This window comes from Sarcophilus harrisii, chromosome 5, assembly GCF_902635505.1.
Source record: "Sarcophilus harrisii chromosome 5, mSarHar1.11, whole genome shotgun sequence".
NCBI lineage: Eukaryota > Metazoa > Chordata > Mammalia > Dasyuromorphia > Dasyuridae > Sarcophilus > Sarcophilus harrisii.
Genome location: NC_045430.1, coordinates 142,501,174 through 142,528,949, shown reverse-complemented (window position 1 = coordinate 142,528,949; position 27,776 = coordinate 142,501,174). Strand labels below are relative to the sequence as shown.

General features: G+C 32.1%; 1 protein-coding gene across 1 annotated transcript in view; it reads right to left on the bottom strand.

The window, feature by feature from the left end:
- Positions 1 to 245: 245 nt before the first annotated feature.
- The window catches only part of GNAT3 (G protein subunit alpha transducin 3), a 92,034-nt gene continuing 64,503 nt past the window's right edge, over positions 246 to 27,776 (bottom strand). The window contains exons 4-8 of the mRNA XM_031938677.1: positions 26,793 to 26,950; positions 19,576 to 19,704; positions 3,933 to 4,062; positions 3,556 to 3,709; positions 246 to 963 (exon numbers count right to left, since the gene is read on the bottom strand). Of these exons, the coding sequence (XP_031794537.1) occupies positions 773 to 963; positions 3,556 to 3,709; positions 3,933 to 4,062; positions 19,576 to 19,704; positions 26,793 to 26,950 (762 nt within the window). The 3' untranslated portion in view covers positions 246 to 772. The remainder of the gene's footprint in view (positions 964 to 3,555; positions 3,710 to 3,932; positions 4,063 to 19,575; positions 19,705 to 26,792; positions 26,951 to 27,776) is intronic.

Genomic DNA, 27,776 nt, shown 5'->3' with positions numbered 1-27,776 from the left:
ATGTATTATTCAAATGATGAAAAAAATCAAAATAAAAATGTTGGGTTCATGTTCTACATAATTATATATATATATATATATATATATATATATATATATATATAATACACACACACACACACAAATGCACACACACACACATGCAAATGCATATATATATATATATACATTTAAAATTAAAGTGATAATATATATATGTATACATATATATATATATATATATATATATATATATATATTCCAAATATTTGTGTTATGTGAAATTGGCCAAACTAGTCTCAAATAATTCTCATTCAATTCTGAATAAAATCTCTCAATTTAATTTCTAATCAAAATTGACAGTTAAAAAAAATTGACCTTTAAAGAGTGTTCTAGTGCCCTGCATTTCCCATAATTTCTCTGCTTAAAGAATCTAGTTCACAACACAAAAGGCTATTTTTAAATGTCATCAATGTGTCCTATTTTAGAGTTCAAAGATATTTCAGGAGCTAAGCTCTATGAAACCTAAGGCATTAAATGAAGTCACACACTTCCCTACATTCTTATTAGACACCATAGTAAGTTCAGTTATTTATGATGCCAAAAACAATACAGGTAGTGCTTGAGCAAGAGATTGCATGTTTCAGCATTTGGGCACCAAGCCCATGCAAAATCATTCTAACTCTTATTGTAAGTCAGTTAAAACTTGTCCAGAATACATCAGAGCACACAGCATATCTTCCTTTATCCCATGAAAAAAATCACATAAGCAAAGCACATTTAGAAGCAGCAATTAAAAGAGCCCACAGTCTTTCAAGTTTTCTTTGATGATTATATCTGTCACTGCATCAAATACAAACTTGACATTTTGGGTGTCAGTAGCACAGGTCATGTGGGAATAGATCTCCTTATCTTCCTTTTTTAAATTCAGGTCTAGGAACTGGTTCTTGATATAGTTCCCTGCATCTTCAAATGTATTTGGTCCTAAATTGAAAAAGACAGGAATAATCAACACATTGGATATGAAAAACTTCAAATACTGAGGACTTCAAAGAAAGAGCTAATAGTTATTTCACACTCAAAATTATAAATAATGCCATCAAACATCCTTTTCTTTAATAAAATCCCTTTTTAAAATTAAATCTTGCTGTTGGCATGTATAGTGATCAAAATATACCAGATGTGCACCATCTTCAGTGGCCATGATTTAACTAAGCCTTGGAAAGGTTGTCATTGATTAATCATTTTCTATATGGATGAAAGAAAAACTAATACACTCAAAAACAAATGAACACTATATGGCAGTATGTGATCACATGCTAAAAAGTGTTGTTTGGAAGATACAAGCTGTAGTAATTCATAGGAGGAGAAAAATGGATGAGGCCAAAATAAACATAAGGGGTTTAAGTAAGAGATGAGGATTAAAATGGATTTTAAAGGATGTGCAGAATTTGGGTATCTATTGGGTAGGCATTAGCAGCAAATGAAAACAACATGAAAAAGGGCAAAATAACTACAGGGAGCAGTGAAAAGACTGGTCTGAGTAAAATAGAATATCTTGGAGTGTAATTACAGACCAAGTTAGATGATTTGGGAGGGAACAATCTGTTTAAACAGAACTTAACTAAACAGGGAGACAGATTAAACAGAACTTAATGGGATTGGCAATAAGAAGCCACTTTAGGTTTTTGAGTAGATGAATGACTGTGAAAATGCTATTTTAAAATATTAGTCGAGTAGCAATGCATAAGGTTTATTTGTCAGGAAATCTGATTTCCTTTAAAATAGTCCAAGAAACTTATTTTATTTGTCTTTAAAAGTCAAATTTTATTTAGCAGAAACTTAATACAAAATAGGATAAGGCTACTGGGATTTGCCTCTGGGAATGGTATTTTTTTTCATCTTTGCTGACTTGGTAGAAAATATCTATAACATTTTTCAAACAAGCCATCAATGAGCAATTATAATCATGATTGTTTAATTATATGAACTATATAGTTCTAAAGTTGCTATTTAATTTTTATGCCTTTCCCAGACAACATGACTTCTGAATAAGGATGACTGATGTTCAAGTGTCACCTCTGACTTATTCACTGAATGTGTATGTACTGTACCTGGGAAAGTCAATGACTATTTTCTGCCTAAACTTCCAAATCTCTAAAATAAAAGAGTTGGATTCAGTTTTCTCTAAGGTCCCTTCCATGCTTAAATCTATCATTCCAAGATATTTCTACATAGGTTTGTTGAAAGCAAAATATTCTCCTGGTACTTAGCAAATTATTCTTATGTAATAAATGTTCTTTGCAATTTAATGATTTCAATGATTAAAGTAATTTTTAATCACAAATTAACAAATATCTTTGAGATAAATTGCCTTGTTCACTATGATATCTATGCTTACCCAGATTTAGAGCAGAGGCTACTGAAATAATATTTGAATTTTAATCATGATCATATTACCTTCTTCATGACCCCATATAAAATTTTCTTGGCAAATTTATTGAAATTGTTTGTTCTCTTCCCAACTCACTTTATAGATAAGTAAACTGAGGCAAATCACATTCAGTGATTTGCCATTTAGGTGGCACAGTGGTAGAGGACTGGACTTGAAATGAGACTCATGCTTTTGAGCTCAAATCTGGCCCCAGGCATTTGTTGTGTGATCCTGTGTTAGTCATTTAACCCAATTAGCCTCAGTTTCCTCATCTGTAAAATGAGCTGCAGAAATTTCAATTGTTTTGGAAGGAAACCCCAAATGAGATCACAAAGACTTCAACATGACTGAAAAGGACTGAACAATAGTGAAACATCTTTCCCTCACTTGTAAGATTATGGTGAACTTGAGCCTCTGAAAACAAAGACTATTTATGGATTTTTTGTTTGTTTGTTTAATTATCAACTTATTCAGAATAAATATTGGAAAATGTAGAGTTTTAAAGACACATATATAGAATTAGAAATATACTACCCTCTGGTAAATCAGTTTTCTTTTCAGAGAACCCCAAAATGTCTGATATTTAAAGATTCCTTTAGAGAAAGATAGTTATAATGCAGGATATTCCTTAGCCTTTTCCACACTAAAAAGTGTTTCAATGCTGTATATATAGTAGTATGAAAATTAATATTTCCACTTTCTCAGTATCAATGACTCAGAAGTCTTATTTTCTTGTTCATTCAATAGCAGGTTTTTTTTTTCATTGTATACAACCTGGCTTCTTAAGTTATGGGTCATAAACCAATAAGGAGTTTCATAACTGATTGTGGGGTCATGAAACTATGATTTATTATCGGTAAATGTATATTTGTATGCCTATTTTATGTCCATGATTGTGTAAAATTTCCCAATGCAAAAAGGAGTCATGAGTGGAAAAAAGTTTAAGAAGCCGTGATATACAGTATAAAAACATAAGCTGGTATGAAATTCACTTTTTCTTCTTATGCTTGTACATATGAAAAACAACATCACTTTGAGAATCACTATTAACACAAAGATTTATACATATTAAGATATATTCAAGGAATCTAGATGCGTGGATATTGAATGAATGGCTATAGGATTTGGATAACAAATCTTACCAGTGTATTCTGGAAAACAGATACTAAGATGAACCTTAGCTACTTTTTCTTGAAAGAGATCCTTTTTGTTGAGAAATAGGACAATGGAAGTAGTAGCAAAGTACTTGTGATTACAGATGCTGTTGAACAGGTGAAGGCTTTCATGCATTCGGTTCTGTTAAATAAAGATGATAAGAATAGTAAATAGACATAATCCATTTTCTACAAAGAATCTTACTTACTTTGGTATAATAAACAAGGAGATCAAAAGAATGTTAATCTTTTAAAGATCAACACTGGGTAAAGAAATCTAATATATATCATACCATTGTGATACAGAATTATTTCTTTATTTAAAATTCTGATCAAATTAAACCATATTTTATATGTGGACTCACCACTTCCTCATCTTCCACCAGGACCATATCATAAGCACTTAGTGCTGCACAGAATATAATACATGTAACTCCTTCAAAGCAGTGAATCCATTTCTTTCTCTCTGATCGCTGTCCACCTACATCAAACATCCTTTAAAAAATAAAAACTCAAATAATGAGTACAATTAGTACACTTCAAAATTTAAAGAAAATTAAGTATACAACATGACTTTTATGGGAGAAAAAGTAAAATTAAGGCAAAAAGATAAGAAATGGCCATGGAAAGAACTATGGATCTGGAGTTAAGAAGACCTGAATTCAAATGTGACCTCAAACACTTCCTAGCTCTGTAATCATAGGCAAATTAATTCTCCTCTGTATGCTTCATTATCTACAACTGTAAAATGAGAATAATAATAGGACCTATCTCATAGATTTGTTTTGATAATGAAATGAGATAAAATTTGTAAAGCAATTGGTATATTACCTTGCATATAACAAGCACTTAATACTTATCTCCACCCATCCTTTTTCCTTTATTAACAATACAGTAAATAATAATTTTTTTTCTTTTAATGTATGGCTTATTTTAGCACGGTTTATACCTATAGGCAAAGGCAAAGGAATGGGAGTTGAGACGGTCCTAGTCTCCCTCTTCTCTTTCCACTTTAACCTAGTTGATAACAAAATGTTCATTTGGGAGCTAAGAAGATCTGCCTCAGAATCTGAGCTTTACCACTAACTTCTTACTTGACCTTATACAAATAAGTTCACCTTTCTAAAACTTCATTTCCTTATCTCTATATAATATACAAAATGAAGTGTTTGGACTATATGTTTAAACAGATAAATAGATAGATAGATAGATAGAATACATACACATACATAGAAAGAATCATTATTAAATACTTGCTACTTGCTACTTGCCAGACGCTGCCATAAGTAGTTTTACGATTTAAAAAAAAAAAAAAAAAAAAAAAAGGTTGCAACAAGCATTCTTACAGGGAAAGATAGCATATAAAAGGAAGTTTCAAAGGGAACTGGGCTGCAAGGTGATAAAACTGGTTGAAAATGGTATGAAAACCTGAGTCTCCTGTAACATTACGCAAAAAACTGACAATCATCACATAGGGATCTAGGAATTACAGTTCAGGCGGCTGTCAGAGAAGTGGGGAAGTGAAAGGACAGAGTTTGCATGTCTGGAGTGGGTCAGAAAGTGTTCTTTTTATTTACAATACTCTATGATACTATGATTTAAGTTTATGATCTTCAAGATTTAGATTCAGCAAAATGAGCTATCACCATAACTTTGGATTGTTTAGGTTATGAATGAGAATGAGACTAGCTCTACTATTCTCTACTATGAACACTGGAAAATGAATTTAGCAAAGGGCAGAGAATTATTATTCTTAATAAAAATCCATCACTAATCAGTGAAAGCACTAATTTAAATTAAATATCTTCATAAATTGTCATTTTTAAAAGAAATCATTAATTGGTTTTTTTGGATTCATTATTTGGTATCATAGAAAAAAAGAGTTTGTCTTTGAATTCTTCACATTAAGTCACATAATGACCTTAGGTTGATGATTGAAGGGATCACAGGATCACAAACTTAGAGAATCCTTCATTCTACAGATTAGGAAATTGAGGCCAAGGGAGGTTAAGTGACTTGACTCCATAGGTCCTATCTGGTTCCAGAGTTAAGATTCTTAAGGCCAGCCAATACCTGTATAGAAGTCTCCTAACAAAATCCATGGAAAATAATCATTTAGTCTCTGCTTGAAGTGTTCTAGAATTCTGATGAGGAGAAACTAACTATATCCCAATGCATGCCCTGCTTCATTCTTAAGACCTCTAAATTTTGGGAATACTCCCTTAGATCAAAACAAATTTGATGTTTTTCAATTTCTATACATTGCTCCTGGTTCTTCCCTTACTAGAATAAGGATAATCTCTCCTCTGCAAGAGTCATTCAGGTATTTGCTACCATACTTCTATTGGATCTTATTTTTCACCAGGTAAACACTCCCAAATCCATCAACATTTCTTTATATGACACTCTCTTCATTTTCCTCACTATCCTGGTTGCTCTGTCCTAGACCCATTCTAATTTTTTTAACCTTCTTTCTACAATATGGTAGCCATAAATGAATGAAATATTCCACATATCCTTTGATCTTGGCAGAGCATGGCAGGACAATTACCTTCCTCTTTTAGGCTACTATGCTGCTATAAGTGGCTCAATTTTTTGTGCCTCTTCTTTAATTGATTAAGGGTATCTTTTAAAGAGCTGCTTACACTATAAAGGAAGCTACTTATGCAGTAAAATTGACCTAAGAATCTGGCAACAATTATCATTTAAAATATCTCTGCAATTCCTCATAGTGTTTTTTGTGCATGAGCAATACTTAGGGAAATGTTATCAATGAATGAAATAGAAATCTCTCTAGTTTTCTTATGATAAAGATCCCCAACCAGTGGCAGAATATATACTGGTAGATGTCCTAGTCTGTTGCTTCTATGAGATTCTGTTCTTAGCCATACCCTAGTCTCCATATTGGGGCAGGATTGGATTTCCATTGTAAACATGAACACTGCAAATCTTGATGTTCCCTTCTGTTCCCTTCTCTTCCTTCATTTTTCTCATGTACTTTAATATCATTAACTTTTATCAAACCCTTCCCTCTAATCTCCTTATTACAGTGACATGAAGATGTTAGAGAAATGAAAGTTAACTGTTCCTTACAGAAAAGTTGGGGTTGGGTTTACTTGTGTGACCATGGGCACTCATTTTTTTTCCCCTCTAGTTCAATTTATCATCAAGCTTTTACTGAGAACTCACTGTCCTACAGGTACTGTGATAAACACAAGAGATGCAAAAAAAAAAAAAAAAAGAAGAAGAAGAAGAAGAAAGAAAGAAAGAAAGAAGTCTTTCTTTTCAGGGAGGTTAAACTCTATTGGAGGCAATAGCATGTGCTTGAGAGTATATACAAAAATATATTGACTAGCTGCGTTAATGGAATGTATTGTGCCTTCCAACTCTGAAATTTCCCATTTCTATTATTCCAGCAGTTGATAATGCCATTGAATATTCATGACATTTGGGTTCAAAATCTATCTCTGACATTTACTACCTGTGTCATTATGGGCAAGTCATTTAGGCCCCAGAACCATTTGTTCCATATGTGTATAGGGAAAGGGTTGAACTAGATGGTTTTCATGAAGATACTTTTGAGGTATAAATTTAAGACCCTACAAAACACTAAACAAAGAAATTTAGTCATATTTTTCCTAGTATCCATTTTATATGAATATTTTCCATCTATTACTGATGCTCACATATTTCCATATATTACCAATGGCAAAGACAATTTAATAAAAATCAATTTAATCTATTAAGAATATAAGGAGAGAAGTAATATGTTGTAGCAGCCATTTATAAGTACAGTGGCAATGGATAGTGTCATAATTATTACATGCAGCACAGAGCCATTCTCTCTAGACATACACACATATATATATACACACAGCCACACTAATATATGCATATGCCAGATGTTCATTTGTTAGTTTTTTCTTCTTGTAGAATGAAAAAAATATGAGTAATTGATCCCTAAGGTTTTGTTCCCAGTGATAAAACAACTAATGGAATACAAATATCTCCATATTCTATGACTAATGGTTATTAAGCTAGGAACCAATTTTTTGTGCACATAGATTGATGTGGGTGGCTGGGATTCATGTTATATGGGATATACAATCTTAAGTCTCAGTTTCAGTCTCTCTCTCTCTCACTCTCTTGCTCTCTATGCTATTTTCTCTTATAGAATTGAAATGTAAATCTGACTGAGAACAGAAGTTATTGATTTTTAACCAGAACTTTACAAGTTTTCATTTTTCCCTCTTCCAGGTAAAAATGTTTGTTCTTTTCATTGCAGAAACACCATTTTTACCATAGTTTTTCATGAATGATACTTTATTAAGCCTAAAATCTGTCTTTAAAAAGTATATATCATAAATCAAAGGTTCCCAACAAAAATCTATATATAGATTAACTATACAGGCTTTTAGGTAACAGCTGAGCATAAATTAGTTGCTAAAACACTCAAATGAAGAGCATGGCACAGGAGTTTATGGTTTTATAGTAAACAGTTGGCTAAGCAGTAGAGTTTTATGGTTTTATGTCAAACATTTGGATAAAGGATGATGTACACACTAGGATTATTGTCCCTCTACAGTAGTAAATGCTATTTCAAGATATGCAGTCCCAAATGATGCTTCCTAAAATGTCACATAACATAGGAAAATAATTAAAACCCCTGAGACTTTTAGATATCTCCTTTGTATATTTTATTCATCAAATTCAATCATTTTTTTCTTCTTTTAGCATAAACACTAGTATTGAAAACTGCAGTTATTCAATCATGTAATATTTGATAAGTACTAAATATGTTTGAGGAATTGTGATAAGCTCTTGGGTTTTAAAAAAAGCAAAAGCAATTTAAAAAAAAAAGTTACTACACTCAAGGAATCTAATGGAGAAAACAATATGTGAACAATTGTGTTTACAAAGAGAAAAATAAAGTATAATTTGGGGGATAGTATTGAAGTATATATATATATATATATATATATATATATATATATAAACATAAGTACTCTCTGTGTGTATGTATTTCTCATTCATAAAAATTTATTATGCAACTGAAGATTCATGACTGTTCTAGATGATGTACAGAATTGGGTTACAAGGTAATAAAATCTAGTTTATGCCTATTGGTTATGCTGTTCAAATATTAAACAAGAATGGGTAATTTTATAAAGTCCTTTATTTTTCCAATCAATACCTAGTTTTTGTAAGAGGAAGGGAAACCTGGCCAGAAATAATATGACTCAAATGCTCTTTTAGAAAACTAACCATTTTCCTATGCAACACAATTTGGGTTAGATAGGTTAGTGTCAAGAAAGCTGTGTAAATCTCACCTTTAAATTGTATACATTGGCACTTGCCTGCCAAGATTCACAAGAATATTCAGAGGAAAATGTATCTTCCTAAAAATTCTATGTGATGATTGTCTATCCTTTTGGTAAACTTAGGAATTCATATTAATAGGGAGTAACTCTCATTTTTTCTAAGTTTGAGAAATAAATTGCAACTCATTTCCATATAAAGTAACAGCTTCAGACCACATGTTAAAATAGAATTTAGATAAATAGGATTTAATTTACTAGTATTTTTAGCATGGCATTCTTTCATCAAAAGGTAAGAAGTAAGTCTTAGAATTTAGGCTAGATCAGTATTAATTTTATTTTTGTCTTAAATCATTTTGTCTATTCGATCAATGGGCAATGCATTTGATGCAATATCTTATATATCCAATGAAGGATTAAAGTAATTTGTCAAAATAGTAAATGACTATAGTAATCTAATGTTTGACAAATCTAAAGATCCCAGCTTTTGGGATAAAAACTCACTATTTGCCAAAAGCTTCTAGGAAAATTGGAAAATAGTATGGTAGAAATTAGGCATTGACCCACACTAATTCCATTTATCAAGATAAGGTCAAAATGGGTTCATGATTTAGACATAAAGAGTGATATTATAAGGAAATTAGAACAAAGCATAGTTTACCTTTCAGATATGTGGAGAAGAAAGGAATTTGTGGCCAAAGAAGAACTAGAATTCATTATTGAACAACAACAACAAAAAAAGATAATTTTAGTTATATTAAGTTAAAAAGTTTTTGTACAAATAAAACTGATGCAGACAAGATTAGAAGGGAAGCAATAAACTGGGAAAACATTTTTACATTCAAAAGTTCTGATAAGGGTCTCATTTCTAAACTATTTTAGAGAATTGACTCAAACTTTTAAGAATTCAAGCCATTCTCCAACTGATAAATGGTCAAAGGATTTGAACAGGCAATTTTCAGATGAAGAAATTAAAATTCTTTCTAGTTATATAAAAAGGTGCTCTAAATCACTATTGATCAGAGAAATTAAAATCTAAGGTATGATTACATACCTCTCAAATTGGCTAAGATGATAGAGAAAGAAAATGATAAATGTTGGAGGGGATGTGGGAAAACTGGGACACAAATGCATTGTTGGTAGAATTGTGAATTTGTGCAACCATTCTGGAGAGCAATTTGGAACTATGCCCAAAGGGCTATCTAACTGTACATACCCTTTAATCCAGCAGTGTTTCTACTGGGTTTATATCCCAAAGAGATCTTAAAGAAAGGGACCCATATGTGCAAAAATGTGGCAGCCCTTTTTGTAGTGGCAGGAAACTGGAAACTGAGTGGTTTCCCATCAATTGGAGAGTGGCTGATTAAGTTATGGTATGTGAATGTTATAGAATATTATTGTTCTATAAGAAATGGTCAACAGCATGATTTCAAAGAGGCCCAGAGAGACTTACATGAATGAACTGATGCTAAATAAAATGAGCAGAACCAGATCATTGTACACAGCAATAATAAGATATAATGATTAGTTTTGATGGATTTGGCTCTTTTCAACAAGATGATCCAGACCAGTTCCAATGATCTTGTGATGAAGAGAGCCATCTACATCCAGAGAGAGGACTGTGGGAACTGAGTATGGATCATAATATAGGATTTTTTTGTTGTTTGTTTGCTTCTATTTTATTTTCTTTCTCATTTTTTTCTTTTTGATTTGATTTTTCTTGTGCAGCATAATTGTATAAATGTGTATGTATATATTGGATTTAGCATTTTTTTTTTTACCATGTTTAACATATATTGGATTACTTGCCACCTAGGGGAGGGAGTGGAGGGAAGGGGAGAAATTGGAATAAAGGTTTTGCAAGGGTTAATGTTGAAAAATTATCCATGCATATGATTTGAAAATTAAAAAGCTTTAATAAAAATAAATAATAAAGTAATTTTTCTGACTCTTTGTTAGATTTCATGGGTTTTAGGAGCATCCTGATAGTGAGAATTCCATTTTCTTCCATTTGTCTTATAACATCCTGGAATTACCTTGAAAACTTTGCTCCAAATGGGTCATATAATTTGGAACCCTTTTTTTTTTCTATTCCAATTTCTTGATAAGTAAACTCAGACACAAAACCATCAATTTCTTCTTGTTTTTGTTGTTCAGTTTTGTCTGACTCCATGGCACCATTTGGGATTTTTTGGCAAAGATACTGGAATGATTTACCATATCCTTCTTCATTTAATTTTATAAATTAAGAAATTGAGTCAAAAAGATTAAAATGACTTAGGTCTTCCTGACTCTAGGCCTAGTGCTCTATCTACTCTGCCATTTAGCTGCCATCAATTAAATGTGTATAAAACATAATTTAGGAATAGCATGGTTCCCCTTCTCTGTCCCCTGCAATGACTTAGTAATAACAGCTGTCAAAAGTTTAAGACCATCCTTAATAATAATGGAAAGATGGAAATGTACAGAAGTTCCCCCATTTAATGCTGTAATGACAAGTTCAATTTCCCAAGAATTTTTCTACTAAAGGTTCTTGTCTTGACCATTATAACAATACAACATGTTCAGGGTTGATGTTTTATCAATAACTATAAATGTTATGTGTTATATATATATATATATATATATATATATATATATATATATATCTGTCTCTAGCTCTCTATTTCCTGTAGATAGATAGATAGATAGGCTCTCTCTCCTCTCTGTACATTTATACATACATATAAAGGCATGTATATGTATATGCATCAGGTTTCTCCCTCCTTACCCCCCTCTCTTCCTTCCCTCCATTCCTCCTTCCACACTTTCTTTCCTTCTTCTCTCTCTCTCCCCCCCTTTCTCCCCCTCTCTTCCTCTCTCCCTCCCTCCTTCCCTCTCTTTTTTTCTCTCTCAAAGAAACCTTAGGAGGCATCTCATCAAAGTCTCACAATTTATAGAAAGCTAACTGAAGGCTAGCTAAAAGTCTGTGCCTAATGAGACCAAATTTGGTTATTCTGAGTTTCTATAACTCTGTGAGATAATTTTATAGAAAACCAACCACTTTTCCTAGGAACATACAGAGTAACTGAGTTGGCCAAATCTGTTTGTTCTGAGATTGTAGGGCTAACATTTAACTGGTCTTAGCATTTTTCCCCTGCTCTTTTTTATACACCTAGGATTACAGGAAAAAAAAATCATTTATAACCCCAAGGGACCCTTTTGGATAAACAATTTTATTCCCTTTATTTTACACTTATACAAAATAAGTTCCAAAGAAGTTAAGTGATTTGCCTAAGAATACACAGGTAGGAAGTTAACTTCATGATATCAACTTCACTGTATTTTCTACTCTTATGTAGTTGGGCATCATAATAGAACTGGGAAGTGGGTAGGGGGAATATTGGGGAAAATACTAAATTTGGACTATTATAAAAAAGAATTAATGATAAGTTACTACTATTTTAAAATAAAAGAAACATTGAGGACCAGAAAAAAATCTATATTTTATAAAAATTATCTTTGTCCTCCCATGTATTTATAATATATATATATATATGTGTGTGTGTCTGTGTATACATATGTCTTTCTCTCTCTCTCTTTGTATATATATGTATATGTAGGTAAGTAGGTATATACATTCATATATGATAAAAGGACAAAGGAGTTAATAGAGAAATTAATTTTAAAAATATATCCATGTTACATAAATTAATATTTACATTATGTAAAAGAAACATTTTTGGAATTAGACTAACAAAAAATGTGGCAAAATTATTATTTAATTAATTATTTCCTAAAATTGAATTAGTTATAATAGTATTTCATGTCCTGGAATAGATGATCTTTTGTTTTAGCTGAATAAAAATGTACATCTATAACACAGATAAAATTCTGACTTATTTGTTCCAGAGAGTTTTTCCCCATTAGATTGAAGGTCAGATTTAAAATTTGACTGTATGGGTAATGTTTATACTTAAAAATGATGATGGCAGAAGGAAATATATATATCTCTATTTTAAATTTTTGTTAGTTATATAATTTCATATGTAAACTTAATGCATCATCTTCAATAACCACTTTTCCACTAATTCAAGGCAAATGATGTTTAAAATTCATAAGTTTGTAGAACTTGATATATAGTTCAGACAAGTCAAACATAACACTTACAAGCTATGTAATATAATAAATAAAAATACAATAAAACATAGATACTATAAATATGTGGTTTTCTAAGTCAATATGTGGCCTACAGGAATCCTTATATTTGTTTTAGTGCCAAAATTAATAATTGAAATTGATATTACTAATTAATTCAAATGAGCAGAAAACAATACTGATTTTAAACGTTTCAATATAAGGGTTTTATTACTGTAGCTCTGTAGAGAGCTACCTAACAAAATAAAGCAATAGCTGCCAGAATAGGGCAATTGGTGGAGCACATTTGAATGGTACGTGAAATTTCCACTGCCTATTTGCAACAGCTTGTTATTCATCTGGCTTGGTTGAGTGTGAATCTTTGTTAGCTTATAAACCATATTATCCTGGGATTTTCTTGGCAAGATACTAGAGTGCTTTGTCATTTCCTTCCTCCTCTTAAGGTAAAGGGAGGTGAAATGGTTTGCCCAGGGTCACACAGCTAGTAGATGTCTGAGACTGTATTTGAACTCAGATCCTCCTGTCTATAGGCTCAGCACTCTATCCATTTAATCACATAGCTAGAGTTTATAAATTGGAAAAAAAAAATCTCCTTTCCACCATTAATGTAATAAATATATATATTTTAAATATTTCATGCTTAAAATGGGGAGTAATTGATTTTTTAGGGTTTATTGAAGAGAATCAGCTGGCCATAATGGATAAATAATCTACCCAGAAGTCAATAAAAATGGGATTTAATCCCTACCGCTTACAGGGTGACATGATTTCTTATCAGCTAGACAAATCTTTATAGTTCATAACAGGTTAAGATATATTTTGGTGGAGCGAGTTTCTTCATGGGGAGATCCCTATTCTAATGAAAGCATATAGTGGTGCTATCTAAGTTTTTGTTTACACACACACATTATGTCTATAATTACAATGTCTACATATGCATATATTTATAATTCACAGACAGATGTTTATATATGCAAATATGTATATAGATATGCTTATCAGAATATCTGAAAAGCCTTAGTGCAATTTGAAGTTTAAATCTGTACTAAAACTTTAGGAACACATTACAATCTTTGGTTATAAGGAAATTACTTCAATATTTAATTCTATACATTAAAAAATTGGATAATTGGTACAAAATGAACTCAATGGTAAAATGACCAAACACTCAATTTTTATACAAATAAACACACACACATACACACACTCATAAAATATGTATAAGATTATATTTTCTCTATACCAATGTACATACATACATGTATGCATGCATAAATATAGGTATATGCACATATATGTATACATGCCAGCATGAACACAATATTTCCTTCTCTTTCTCCCTCCCTCCCCCACTTTGACAACAATGTTCCCTCCTTATAGATCTCATAGTGAAAGAAAAGCCTTTATCTATTCCCCTCTTTGCTTCTGAATTCAAAGAAAATGTATATTCATCCTTTCATACTTGCCCCACAAAAAGATTCCTGTGTGGCTCTGAGAAAAAATTTAAGAACTTTTGAAGTAGGTAGTAAAATACTACTAGCTCTGTGTGTGCCCTGGAGGATACCAGAAATACTATTACTACCATTACAACACTGGCCTTTCTCCAATCTATTGATGCATCTTACTATGTGGAGAATTTTTATTCACATGTTAGACGGCTATTTGGCAAATTAGTGCAGGAATGTAGGAGGCCATGAAATTCTTCCCACAATCCCTCCCACCTCACTGGACCAGATCCATAGTTAGATAGTAAAGGATGAAACCTATCAGTGTGATTTGAAGAAAGCTACAAATCTCTGTATTCTCCTCCTTGTGCAAATGTCTCCTATCTGCCTATTGTGTTGCTATATTCATAAGAATTAGATTGTCAGAGAAAAGAACAAACAAACAAACAAACAAACAAAAATCGATAGCCTATTGTTAAAGGGATACAAATGAGAATGAAGTCACTGAATATATTATAATACACTGAATCATAAACTACACTTATAGATTCTTCTAATTCAAAGGAAATTTAGATGACATTTAGTTCTGTTTATTGGTGGAAAGAGTTCCTACGATAATGTCTGTCCCTCAAAAGTAGTCTTTAGAATGCTATGTATTGAAGATTCAAATCCTTCCTATGACATAGTGATTAGCATGTCATTGATTTTTCTGTGCCATCTGGAGTCTCTCTGTAACTTTAGGTTGGATAATAGCTTTATGTATGTTAAAGCAACTTTAAGTTGTCCAAGTGCCTTGATGAACAGAATTTCCTCACTGGGAGTTATGCTTATAGATGCAATAATAGCACCAGGTTAAAAAAAAAAAAATCTTATGGTCTATAATTCCCCAGTATTTGGTCAATGGTCTTTTCATCTTATTTTGGATCTAAAGAACTAGCTTTTTTTTTTTTTTAAATGCCAGTGCTAATTCTAATAACAGATATATAGACAGAAAGACAAAGATTGAAATTATCTTAATTGTATAAATATATCATTCCTTCTTGATAAAATTTCATTATTTATTTCATTACTTTATCAATCTCTATTTTTCTGGAGCTATATTCCAGTTTTTTTTTTTTTTCCAGGAGATTAATTCAGATAACTTTAAATTTATTTTTCTCTATTTTCTTTGCTCTTAACATTTTTCACATTTATTTCATGATTAATTCAATTGTGTTTAACCTTTTCTCGATTTTGAATAATTTTACAAGTCCCTGTAGAACTTGTTTTTAGTACTTTGAATGGCATGAGATTTTTAGAATGTTAATGAACATTTTTCTTGTATATTTAGAATTTTATTTCCCATTTCCTGGTCTGTCAAGTAGAAACGCTTTGTCAGGAGGCAATAGTAATAGAAATAGATTTGACTCATTTTCATGCCAAATACATATTAGTGAACTCTATGAAAAACTAACAATGACTTGTCAACCTGGCAAATGCTATCATAAACAAATCAGTCTCTTCTAAATTATTTGCATGGTATATATTTTCAAAACTAGGCAAGCAAATTTTATGTCATTACCTCAAAGAGGCAGAAAGGTAGGAATACACAGGGAGTAGAGTTCCTAGAACTTCCAACTTAAAAAGGTCTTTAAATGATTTCTCATTAAGTATATTTTGTTTTGTAAAATAGAATCAGAATTTTTATTTAACTCTAATTAACAATAGGCAAAATTTGAGTCTTCTTGTGACTTTTTCTTTCTTTCTTTCTTTCTTTTTTAAATTTTATCCATTGGAAAGTATGCTACTTGTGAAAAAGGAATTGTTTCATTTATTTTATTTGTATCTTCAGGTGCTGGAACATTACCTGAAACATAGTGTGCACTTAAGAAAAGCGTGTTAATTTTTTTTTTTGAATTATTTGTTTAAGAAATCAAATCTTCATCTCAAGTAAGATCAGTTGGGGTTATTTATGAATAATTATTTTGATATTATCATATCATATCAGATATGATAACAATACTCATATATCTATCAATATACCTTTGTTAAAAACAAAATCCAAAAAATTGAAATTCATTAGAAATCTAATTTTCTTGGTATTTATGATACATAAAAATAAAGATGCAGATAATGGCAACTTTAATTGTTATGTACATGTAAAAGTTATGTTCATAATGGAAATCACAAAACAAAAATGGTTAAATGAGAGATGAGACCTAAAATGAATAGAGTTGTTAAGAGAAGGTTGTTTGATTAATTCATTTGTATCTAACAACTTGTGATCATATCTGGGATTCTTTGGCAAAGATAATAGAGTGTTAGGCATTTCATTCTCCGACTCATTTTACAGGTGAAGAAACTGAGATAAACAAGATTAAGTTACTTGCCCTTGATCACACAGTTAGGAAGTATCTAAGATTAGATTTGAATTAGATTACAAGTCTTTCTGACTTAAAGTCCAGTTTTCTATCCTCTGTACCATCTAGCTGCCCCTGGTAAGAGAGTACCCAGCTGCATAAAAAGAATTCAAGTCAATATACCCAAATAAATTAGATCACTGATTGCCACCCCCCAAAAAAAAATTCCATTTTGTATAGTGTCATTTGCTAGCAAGATGTTTCTTTATATCACACTTGAGTGAGACAAATTAAATCTTCTGCCATTGATTTTGTTATGCCCTTGTAGGCAACAGAACAATTCTAAATTCTTTTCAACATAATTACTCTTCAGATCCATGAAATTAACTATCATATCTTTTAAAATCTTTTCTTCTCCAAGTTAAACACATAATTCAAATGTTGCATGATCTTGAGGGTCTTCACAGTCAGGGTCACATTTTAATAAATATTCTTCAGCTTATCAATTTCATTCCACTGTCCCCTGCCCCAATAGGGTATTCAAAACTAAAATATTATATGGTAGATCTATCCAGGGTAGAATACAAGTTTTCTGAATACTCTCCTTCTCTTAAAATAGCATAAGATTGAAACAGCTTTTGTAGCTACAATATGACACATACTAAACTGGCAATCCACTCAAATCCTCATATCTTTTATTTATTTTATTTTCCTCCTCCCCATTCCACTGCCTAGAGCAATTATTCCACATCATAGGGAGCTTGTATTCCTTAAAAATATATAAAGCCAAACTAATTTTATTTTCTCTTCTGACAGAATTTACTAGACATGATTGATCAGGGGAATTCCTTAGTGGTTGAATATTAGAAAGAAAGAGAATTGATGAATAAATTTCTATTAACCAGAAAAGAGGTCTTCAATGATTTACTGATTTCTTTTCTGCCAATCTGGTCAGCATTTCTAACTGATTTAAATGAAGACATAGATTAAACTCTCATTAAATTTAAAGATAATACAAGTCAGGTTCCAAAAATATTTCATCAGTATAAAATGATAACACAAACCTGGTAAGATAAAATTTGATTTAATTAGGGATACATGTAAAGTATTACACTTGTATTCTATAAATAATCTGTACCAATGAAGGATGGTTGAAGGAAGACAAGTAAAAGCTCATGCAAAGAAAAAAATCTGAAGGTTTAGGTGGTTAGAAATTTAATATGAATCAAGAGCATGATATGGTAGCAAAACCAAACTTAAATGATCCCAGAGTGTATAGTATTCAGTTGAGTGAAATCTGTCCTTCTTTGTTGTTCAGTTATTTCAATCACATTTAACTCTTTATGACTCCATTTGTTTTGTTTTGGTTTTTGGCAAAAATACTAAGTGGTTTGCAATTTTCTTATCCAGCCTCCCTGAGACAAACTGGGTTGAATGACTTGCCCGGACTCTACAGATTTTAAGTATCTAATGTCAGATTAAGACTCGACTCCAGGTCTGATGCTCTATCCCCTGTGTCATCTAGGTGCCCCTACAACAACAACAAATGATCATCATTTTCAAGTATTTGAAGAAGACTGTGGCTTTAAAAATAAGAACTAAGAATAACAGATGAATATTGCAAAGAGGTGAATTTTTGCTAGATGATCTTCCTAATGGATTGTCTCAGGAATTAGTGAATTACCCAGAACTTTTAGATATCATGTGGGGTTAGGATAACTACTTGTCACAGATACTGTAGGAAGAACTTCTCTTTATGTATGTGTTTCATTGGATGAACTCTGCAATCACTTCCATTTCTGAGATTTTATTATATAGTCAGAAGAATACTAGAAAATATAAAATAATGCTTTCAAGTTTCAATCAAGTTTTCCTAGGTATTTAGTATTTTTCAATAAATCTTTCTTTCTCTAGTGATTAACAATATGTATTTAAATAACAACAGCTCTGAAAATACTGTGGTTGTCAGTCATGTCCAACTCTGTGTGATCCTATGGACAATACAGTCCATAGGATTTCCTTGGCAAAGAATCTAGAGTAGTTTGCCAGTTCCCTCTCCTATGGATTAAAGCAGATGGAGCTTAAAGTGACTTGTCTCAACAAGTTCATACAAGTACTAAGTATCTGAGTCCAGATTTGAAATCTCTAATTTAAGGTCTAGCAGTTTATCCCCTGAGCCACTTAATTTCCTCAAAGGATTATCACAGTAATATATCTGGGTAAAACATGCATAGTAATCACAGGCAGCTACCTGTTCTTAGGAATATCAAAAGTCCCATATTTTACTCAAGTCTTCCTCACTCACTTAGAGTGGCTATAATTGGAGTCAACACTTCATTTTAGTAACCTATTTTAGTAGATTTATTTATTTATTTAGTAGATAGCATGCCATGTGAGAATGGGGAGCACATTAAACACCCTAAAATGGTATTTTTTTTTCAGATGATAGCCTGCTATCACCTTGTTAAGTGATGAGGTAGATCTTGAGACTATGCAAAAGTCCTGGACTTACATATCTGTCCAAGCAGAATTCTTTAAGATGAAATAATCACAGAAGGGAATTCTGAGATATCCAAGGTCAGCACAGGTTTCCTTTTGGCAGAGATACAGAAGATAAAATGTGTCCGTTTAAGTGGGTTTGAATAGATTCAGCCTCCTCCTTAGAATTCCTGACTGTCCTGTTCTCTTAACTTCATGAGTATTAATCAGATGAATCTGCTATAAAATTATATATTTCTGCTTAGAGATAGGAAAGCCAAAGCATCATACCTGAAGTGCAAATCCTTGAAGGAGAATTGTGTTTCAATGATGCCAGTAGTTTTCACCCTGGAGTGCAGGACATCTTGTTCATTTGGAACATATCCAGGAGCTGTTATCCTGTCAAGATCATTGAGGTAACTGTAAAGGAGAAGGCACAAAAAACAAACAAACAAAAATATTGGCCAGCACATTTGAAGGACACAAGCCTAGATAATAGTACAAGGGTACTTTTACTGGAGATTACATTAAAACTTGACTTGTGATGCTAAATTTGTCCTTTGTAATTTTTTTCTTTCAATATAACAAATAATAAAATTAGCAGGAGTTGTATGTGTGTGTGTGTGGGGGGGTGTTTGGGGATGAATGCCATGATTAACGCAGAAGTAAACATCTTTTTAGCAGAGTAATGAGAAATGGACTTGGATTTCATCTGTAACGGTAACTCCCATGAAAGAGGGAGGCCATCATCTTCTCTTAAAGAGTGATGACTGATTAAATCACTAGTCTAAATTTAAAGAGCTAGGATGGGTCAAGGATGCTAATTAAGGATAGTTCCTCCTGACTCTGAGTTCAGCCTTTTATCCATGTAACCAAACTGCCTTTCTTATCTACAAATATGACTTCAATAATGTAATCAAGGTAGAGCATCTTACAATCCAGGTCACTGGGGCAGGTAAAAGATAAATATGGGCCTTACTGCTAGAGATTGAAGCTCAAGAGAGAATCCAGACTATTGTTGTGATGCAGAAAGAATCTTAGATCTGTTACATGCAGCCCTAGCCAAGTTGCAATACTCTCTTGACTGAAGGAAAGGGCTTGATTAGATGTCCTTTTCTCAGTCTTTGTGTATGTGTGTGGGTATTTGAGGCAAAAACCCAGGTACATAGATGAGAGAAACAGAGAGAGGCAAAAAAAAAAAAAAAAAAAAAAAAAAAAAAGAGGAGATTGAAGAAGAAAAAGATAGAGAGAAATGAGACAGAAAAAGAAAGAGGATAGAGAGAGAGAAAGAGAGATAGAAAGACAGAGAGACAGAGACAGAGAGACAGAGACAGGCAGAAGTAGAAAGACACACACAGAGAGACACAAGAGAGGCACAAAGAGATAGAGAGAGATAGGGAGAAAAAGTGACAGAGAGAAAGGAATTTACAGAAACAGAGAGGAGAGAGAAAGAGAAGAAAAAAGAGAGAGAAAGAGAGAGATAGAGGCAGACAGAGATAAAGAGACGAGAGAGAGACAGAAAGGGGGGGAGAGAGAGAGAAAGTGAGAGAAAGAGAGAGAAAAAGAGAAAGAGAGAGAGTGAGAATAATGAAATTTATAGACCTGTTCTTGGAAAAATAATATGTTTAAATGTATAAAACAAAATATATAAGATTATAAAGAAAAACAATTATTTTTAAATGCAGTGGTCAATATCAACCCTAGTTGTAGAACTTCTGTACTAGATAATCTCTAAAGGCCATGTTTCTATACAATATAAGATTGATTTATTAGGTTCTCAAAGACTAGAATTGAAGTCTGGATTTTAAATCTTGTCTCTGATACTTAACCATCTGTGTGACATAGGAAAAGTTATTAAATGCTTTGGTGTTAGTTTCCAGGGCTTCATACCATTTGATCTATGACATTTTTTCCAGATCCACTTTGTGTTCCTATAGGACAGAGTCTAATTTCTTCAAAGTTCTCAAGGATCTGGAGCTAAAGCTCTAAGGCTCAATAGCAACATTTGTGACAGTGGACAGATTTTTTAAGTTCCCCTAGGCCTTTGTTTTTATCTGCAAAATGAGAAGATCGGATTAGTTTGTTAATGAGATCCTTTGCTGCTCTAGACCCATCATCCTATAATTCTATTTTTTGGACTAGAACAGAGTCTTAACTCAAATCACCACACAGTCCCAGGAGATTCTAATCAATATGATGAAATGATATCAGGTAATTTTTCGTAACATGATCTGAAAGACTTTACTGTTTATAAAAGATATTATTACAGATAATTTGTCAGATTTGCAATTCTATATTGGAATAATTAAATAATATCTCTTTGAACACTTTTCATTTTCAGTTTCCTGCAGGGGAAGCCCAAGTTTCACACCCTCATTTAAATCTGAGGAGATCATCACTATGTGGGATACCACCACCTCAACAATCAACCTGTAAATTGGAGAATGAGACAATGCATTATTTCCCGTCTCTTAACACTCTAGACCTGGGCAAACTATTTACTTATCTATTATGTTATAAATTTCCTCCATTTGGATCTACAAAATAAGCAACACATAAAAGTTTTTAAATGGCTAATCCTTTCTGGATGATGGGCCCTTCAATTCAAATGTTAAAAATGTAGGCCATTTAACAGTTGCTCTTATCCCCTTAGTTCAAAATTGTAGCTTGAGATCCAACAGATATCACAAGCTTCCCTCATGTACTTCTAATATTCAAGCAATAACAGTCTCATTAGAATTAACAACAGCCTTAATAAAATTTTGCCACTTATGGATGATAATAACTTTGGAAAGTAATATGGATTTGTATTCAAACTACTGGATTCTATTGCTTGCTCCATAACTTAAGAGAAATGGAATCTCTGGCCAAGTATCTATAACTGTATAGCTACCTTGGTTCCTTCCCCCACCCCCATTTGAAGAATGGATGTGAGAAAAAACCCAAAGCTTCTTGGAATAGTGGGGAAAGCAATGCATTTGGAATTAAGAGAACCTGAATTTGAAATAATTGCAATAATACAGACAATGTGATGGGAAAAAGTAGATAAGAGTTGATAAATTAGAATAATTATCATTTGAGAGGAACAAAAAATTAGCTTTCTTGGACATAGAATTAATGGGATTTCACAACTAATAAGACAGAAAATGAAAGAGAATGAAGAATAAAGAATGATTCTGGGATTTCAAGACTATGTATATAGAAGAATGGGAGGATCTTCAAAAGAATCAGAAAAAATTTGATGATTCCCTTTTCTAAATCTATATATGTGAGTTTGGGGTTGTGAGATTTGTTGAGGAAGGTGACTCCCTTTTTGGATATATATAAATTTATAGTACATTACTTTTTTTTCCCCCAAAGTGGTGAGGCAGCTAGGTGTCACAGTGAATAGAGCACTAAAACCTGGAATTAGAAAGATTGTAGTTTAAATGTAGTCTTAGACACATACTAGCTTTATAACCCTGAGGAATTAAAAATGAGTTGTAAAATGGGGAAAGGAAATGAAAAACCACTCCACTATCTTTGTTTGAGAAAAACCCAAATGAGGTCACAAAGAGTTGGATATGACTAAAACAACTGAAAAACACAAGATAATGGATGATAAAAGAATAAATATTTCTGCCCAAAGAATTTAGAATATATGATTCTCAGTTTCTGTGGACACATTTTTTTTAACCTTCTGTGGATTTTAATATCCTGTTACACATAGAAAATTGGCTATTTACCTAAATATTCATATTAACTAAGAAAAATCTTAGTCTATTGAATCATTCAGTCTTTTAAAAACATAAACATACCTGTCAGGACCAAGATAATTAAAAAAAAAAAACTATACTAGTTAGATTTAAAAATTTTCATTTATAATGGAGCTTATTTGTATGCAAAATATAGTTATATTTTGCAAATTCAGGATTTGATTGTGGAAACCTGTCTTGTAAAGCTGGGGAGGCAATAGGGCCATTCAAGAATTTGGCTCAATTGTTTTGAAAGACCAGATTATTTCCTATATCTTTTTTTAAAAATTCTATTTCTAATGATATATATTACATAATTAATGTAGAAGAATTTGTAAGAGTCAAAAGGCCTGAAATTCTTGCTTTGCTACTTGTTATCTTCCTATTTGTAACTCATTTATAAAATGAAGGGTAATTGAACTTCACTAGATGATCTCTAAGTTCTTATCCAGCTATACTTTTATGCTTTTATCATCCAATGAATTTGCTATTTGATTCCTCAAAAGATAAAAGGAGTCAGATAGCTTTCAAAAGAAGAAATGCAAGCTTTCATTAAGCATTTGAAAAAATCCTAAAATAAGTGATAGTAAAAGAAATACAAATTTTAAACAACTGTTAGTTTCATCCTAATACTTTTTGGACTGACAAAGCTCACTGAAGAGGAAAATAACATGTGTTAATATATGTTTAAACTATTCTGGAAAATAATTTGGAACTATTTCCAAAAAGTCAATAAACTTTGTCAGCCTTTTGACAGAGTGACACTAAGATGCAAAATGCAAATGTTAAAGCTCTATGTCCCAAAGCAGTCATCAAAAGAATTTATGTAGATATATCATAGCAGCATTTTTATCATAACAACAAACTGATAAAAGGCTGTAGTCATCAAAAGATAAATGGTTGAATGAATTGTGGCATATGAAGGTTAATGAAATATTATTAGAGAGTAAAAAATGATAAATATTAAAGAGTCAAAGAATTATGTTAAAATTTCTATGAACTAATATAAAATAAAGTGATTAAAACCAGGAGGAAAATGTGTTCAATGACCAAAAGAATTATAAGGGGAAAATATTCTAAAAGACTACAGAACTCTCAATTACTAATGATGGCTCCATAAGACTGATGATGATGATTTCGACCTCTTGGGAAATAGGTGACAGATTGCAGGTACTAAAATACATGCATATTCAGGCAGAGTAAATGTGATGATTTATTTTTTTTAATATACTTATTTGTTACATGTGAGATAGTAATACAATAAAAAGAAGAAAAGAAAGAAAAGTGTGTCAATAAATCATTAGAAAATACCCCACAAAGGGAAGAAGGAAGTTCAGAAGGAACACAAACAAGACAATTGTATTATTATAGTGTTAAATTTAGCATACACAAAGATTCAAACTACATATAACTTCTGCCATTTTATATGCCATCTTCTATTTTTTTGCAATTATCATGTTTAATTTCTGTGCATGAGTGTGTATGTGTGTGTTTGTGTAAAACATTTTTAAAAAAATACTTAATCCTAAATCAGAGACCCCAACCTTGGGAGATCCCCAAGCTAAGACATCCATCCATATGTACTATTCTATCATACTTTACATTTTGCCAGCAATAGCTGCAAAATCTGCTTGGTTCAGGAGTTCTCTGGTAAAGCCAACCTCCAGAGATCTCAATACAAAATGAAAAATAAAATGCCTCTTTTCATTCAAAGTCATTTGATTAATGAATCCTGCCCTAAATTGATTTTCATAAGTACATGTATAAGAGACATTTGTATATATATATATATATATATATATATATATATATATATATATATATTCTTTATTATTATTATTCTCAGATTTTAATTTTTAATGTGAATATAATTCTATACTGTGAAACATTATGTTTCTTTTACAAAAGAAGTGTTGACCAGTCAACCTTTTTTTTTTTAAACCTTATTTAGGTTTCTTTGAGTATTTCTAATCCTTACTGGGACTTACTATGTGGTACTATGAAATATTATAAATAAATAAATATATACATACACACACACACAAACATATACATCTATATATATACATATGTCACTGAAATCAGAGTTCAAATCTTTATCTATCTCTATGTCCATTTATCAATAGCTCTGTGAATTCATTGTTATAGGAAGCAAGCAATAAAAAAATCCTTCTGACACAGACTAGTACCTATTTTACAACGTGCTTCTACCCTGGGAACTGAGAGATTAATCAACTTTTCAATAGCTCAGAGACAATATGTGTCAAAGAAATATATATATGTTTGCATACACAAACACCCATCTGCACCCCCCCCCCCCACACACACACACACGAGTATATACATGGAAGATCCTTTGGTCATTTCCTTTTTTAAAAAATGCCAAATTTTTGTCAGTATTGAGTTCTTTAAACACTAGCATCCTTATTTTATTATGACTAGGCCATGTTGTATTTAATGCCACAGAAACTGAGGCAAGATAGAGATTAGAGAGTTTTTAATATTTTATTTGGATTTCTGAGAGGGAGAGATTTTCTGGGACCAAAGGACCCATTTTGGTCCCAGAGCTAATGTCTCAAAGCATTCAACATCAGTATCAACATTGCTGGAACTTAGAGATAGAGGATACCAATTAGATAACTGAGATAGAATATCTGGAGTCTTATCTTTTGGAATGCCAGAGTGGCCAAATCTCTATAGCCCTAATTATCCCAGCCCTAATGCGGGGGGGGGGGGGGGGGGGGGGGGGGGGGGGGGGGGGGGAGGAAAGACAGGGGGGGAGAGTTGCAACCAGGGGGCTCAAGGCAGAACAATTCAAGGAACTAAGGCAGAACAATTTAGGGAAACTGAGACAGGATAATTAAAGGAAACTGTGGCACAACAATATATGTAACCTGACAAATATATTACATTGTTAGAACCCTAGTGTTAACTCAATGGAATTGATACAATGCTTATTGGTTCACACATTAGAGCAAATCTTACAAGGTATTAAGTTACTAATATTGATAGAAACAATGCTTAAGTTAGCACCATTGAGAGTTCACACATTAGCTCACATATTAGTTCACACGTTTGGGAGATTTCAGGGTTCAGTATGAGATATCCAGATTCACACCTCCCATAATCCCACTCTCAGAGGAGGAGTCAATCTTTGAGTTTACACCTCTAAAAGAGCATAAAAATAGCTGAGCTCAGTGAGGAGAGTTCAGTTGAAAAGATTAAGAGGGGAGCATCAGTTGGAGATTGAGAAACGGAGTCAGAGTTGAGCTGGAGGCAGAAGCTGGCAGACAAGCTGCAAGAGCTCTTGGAACCAAGGAGGGAGATAGGCCTCCAAGAAAGCTAACCGGGCCCAAGGAAAGAGACAAGACTTGGAAGGAAAAAATAAACATTTGGATTTTATCAGCTGCCTGCATTTGAGGTGATTATTGATCTAAACTGAAACTAAGACTGCCTCCAGAAAACCTCCCTAAGAAACCTGCTCCCAGAGAACCATTATATTATAAAAAAGAAAAACCCATCACATTATTTATCTTCTCATATACCACAATTAGAGAACTAACTGTGAAAACTGTTATTTGGTATTTATTTTCAAGTCTAATTTATCTTAACACTTTTTCAAAAAACTTCATCCCATTTGCTTTTTAGCTAGTAATTTTCAATGTTACAAATGCACATAGCATTGTTCCCATATTACTATTTGCAAATTAACTATGCTACTTGACTTTTTCAACATATTACACTGAAAATTTTTATAACAATGAATTTACTTACTAAGCTGCTGAGTCATTGAGTTGGTATTCTGATGCCCTCTCAAAGCAGTTCTGGATTCCTGGGTCTTTCCATAGTCGTTTTATAATTTCAGTCAGTTCAGGAGTCATGGTGCCATCTTCTAAGCCATTTGCTATCATAAAAAGTTGTTTTTGGTCTTCCTAAATAAGTTTTTAGTCAAAGGAATGAAAATGTTTTCACTTGGAGTCAAGAAATACTTTTTAAAAATTAGCAGGTCTTATTTGGAGGAATTTTTTTTTTTTTAATCATGTTCCTTTTAAAGATAACATGTCTTCACAGAAAGTTGCATGTTTTGTGTGCACTTCTCTCATTTTTTAATAGAACATCAAGAAAGACAAACATTGATTTCTATATTTCCTCTTCTCCTTGGTTCTTTAGAGAAAAAAACTGAATATTATACTGTTCTGAATGTATTTTAAGCATACCTTCTTTTGGCAAAGTTCATGTTCCTAGATCTTTTAAAGTGGCTATCTGATTTATTAAGAAATTAAGCAACAGACAAGTTAAAATTTGAATGAAAAATAGAATAAGTACAAGCTTTATAATTCTATTTCTTTATGCTACAGATATTGTTTCTTACTTTTATTTACTTAACTAACTTTGGTTTGTTAAGGATTTTGTTATTATTAGGAACAGACTAGAAACATTCATTTGTACAATGCCGATGATCAGTATATTAGAGTATGAGAGAACTATTTGAAAGCATTGAGGATTTATGTGAGTTGACAACTAATATGTGTCAGATATTACTTGACTCATGTTTTCTTGATTCCAAGACTGTCTCTCAATATATTATTCTTGGATTCCTGTCTTTTTTACTTTTTTGATTGTAATGAGAAATGATAAAGTGAGCTCCTTTGATGCATATGTTGTAGATATATATATATATATATATATATATATATATATATATATATGTCCTTATCCACCAGATATTATTTACTCTTTTATTAGCATATATAAGTG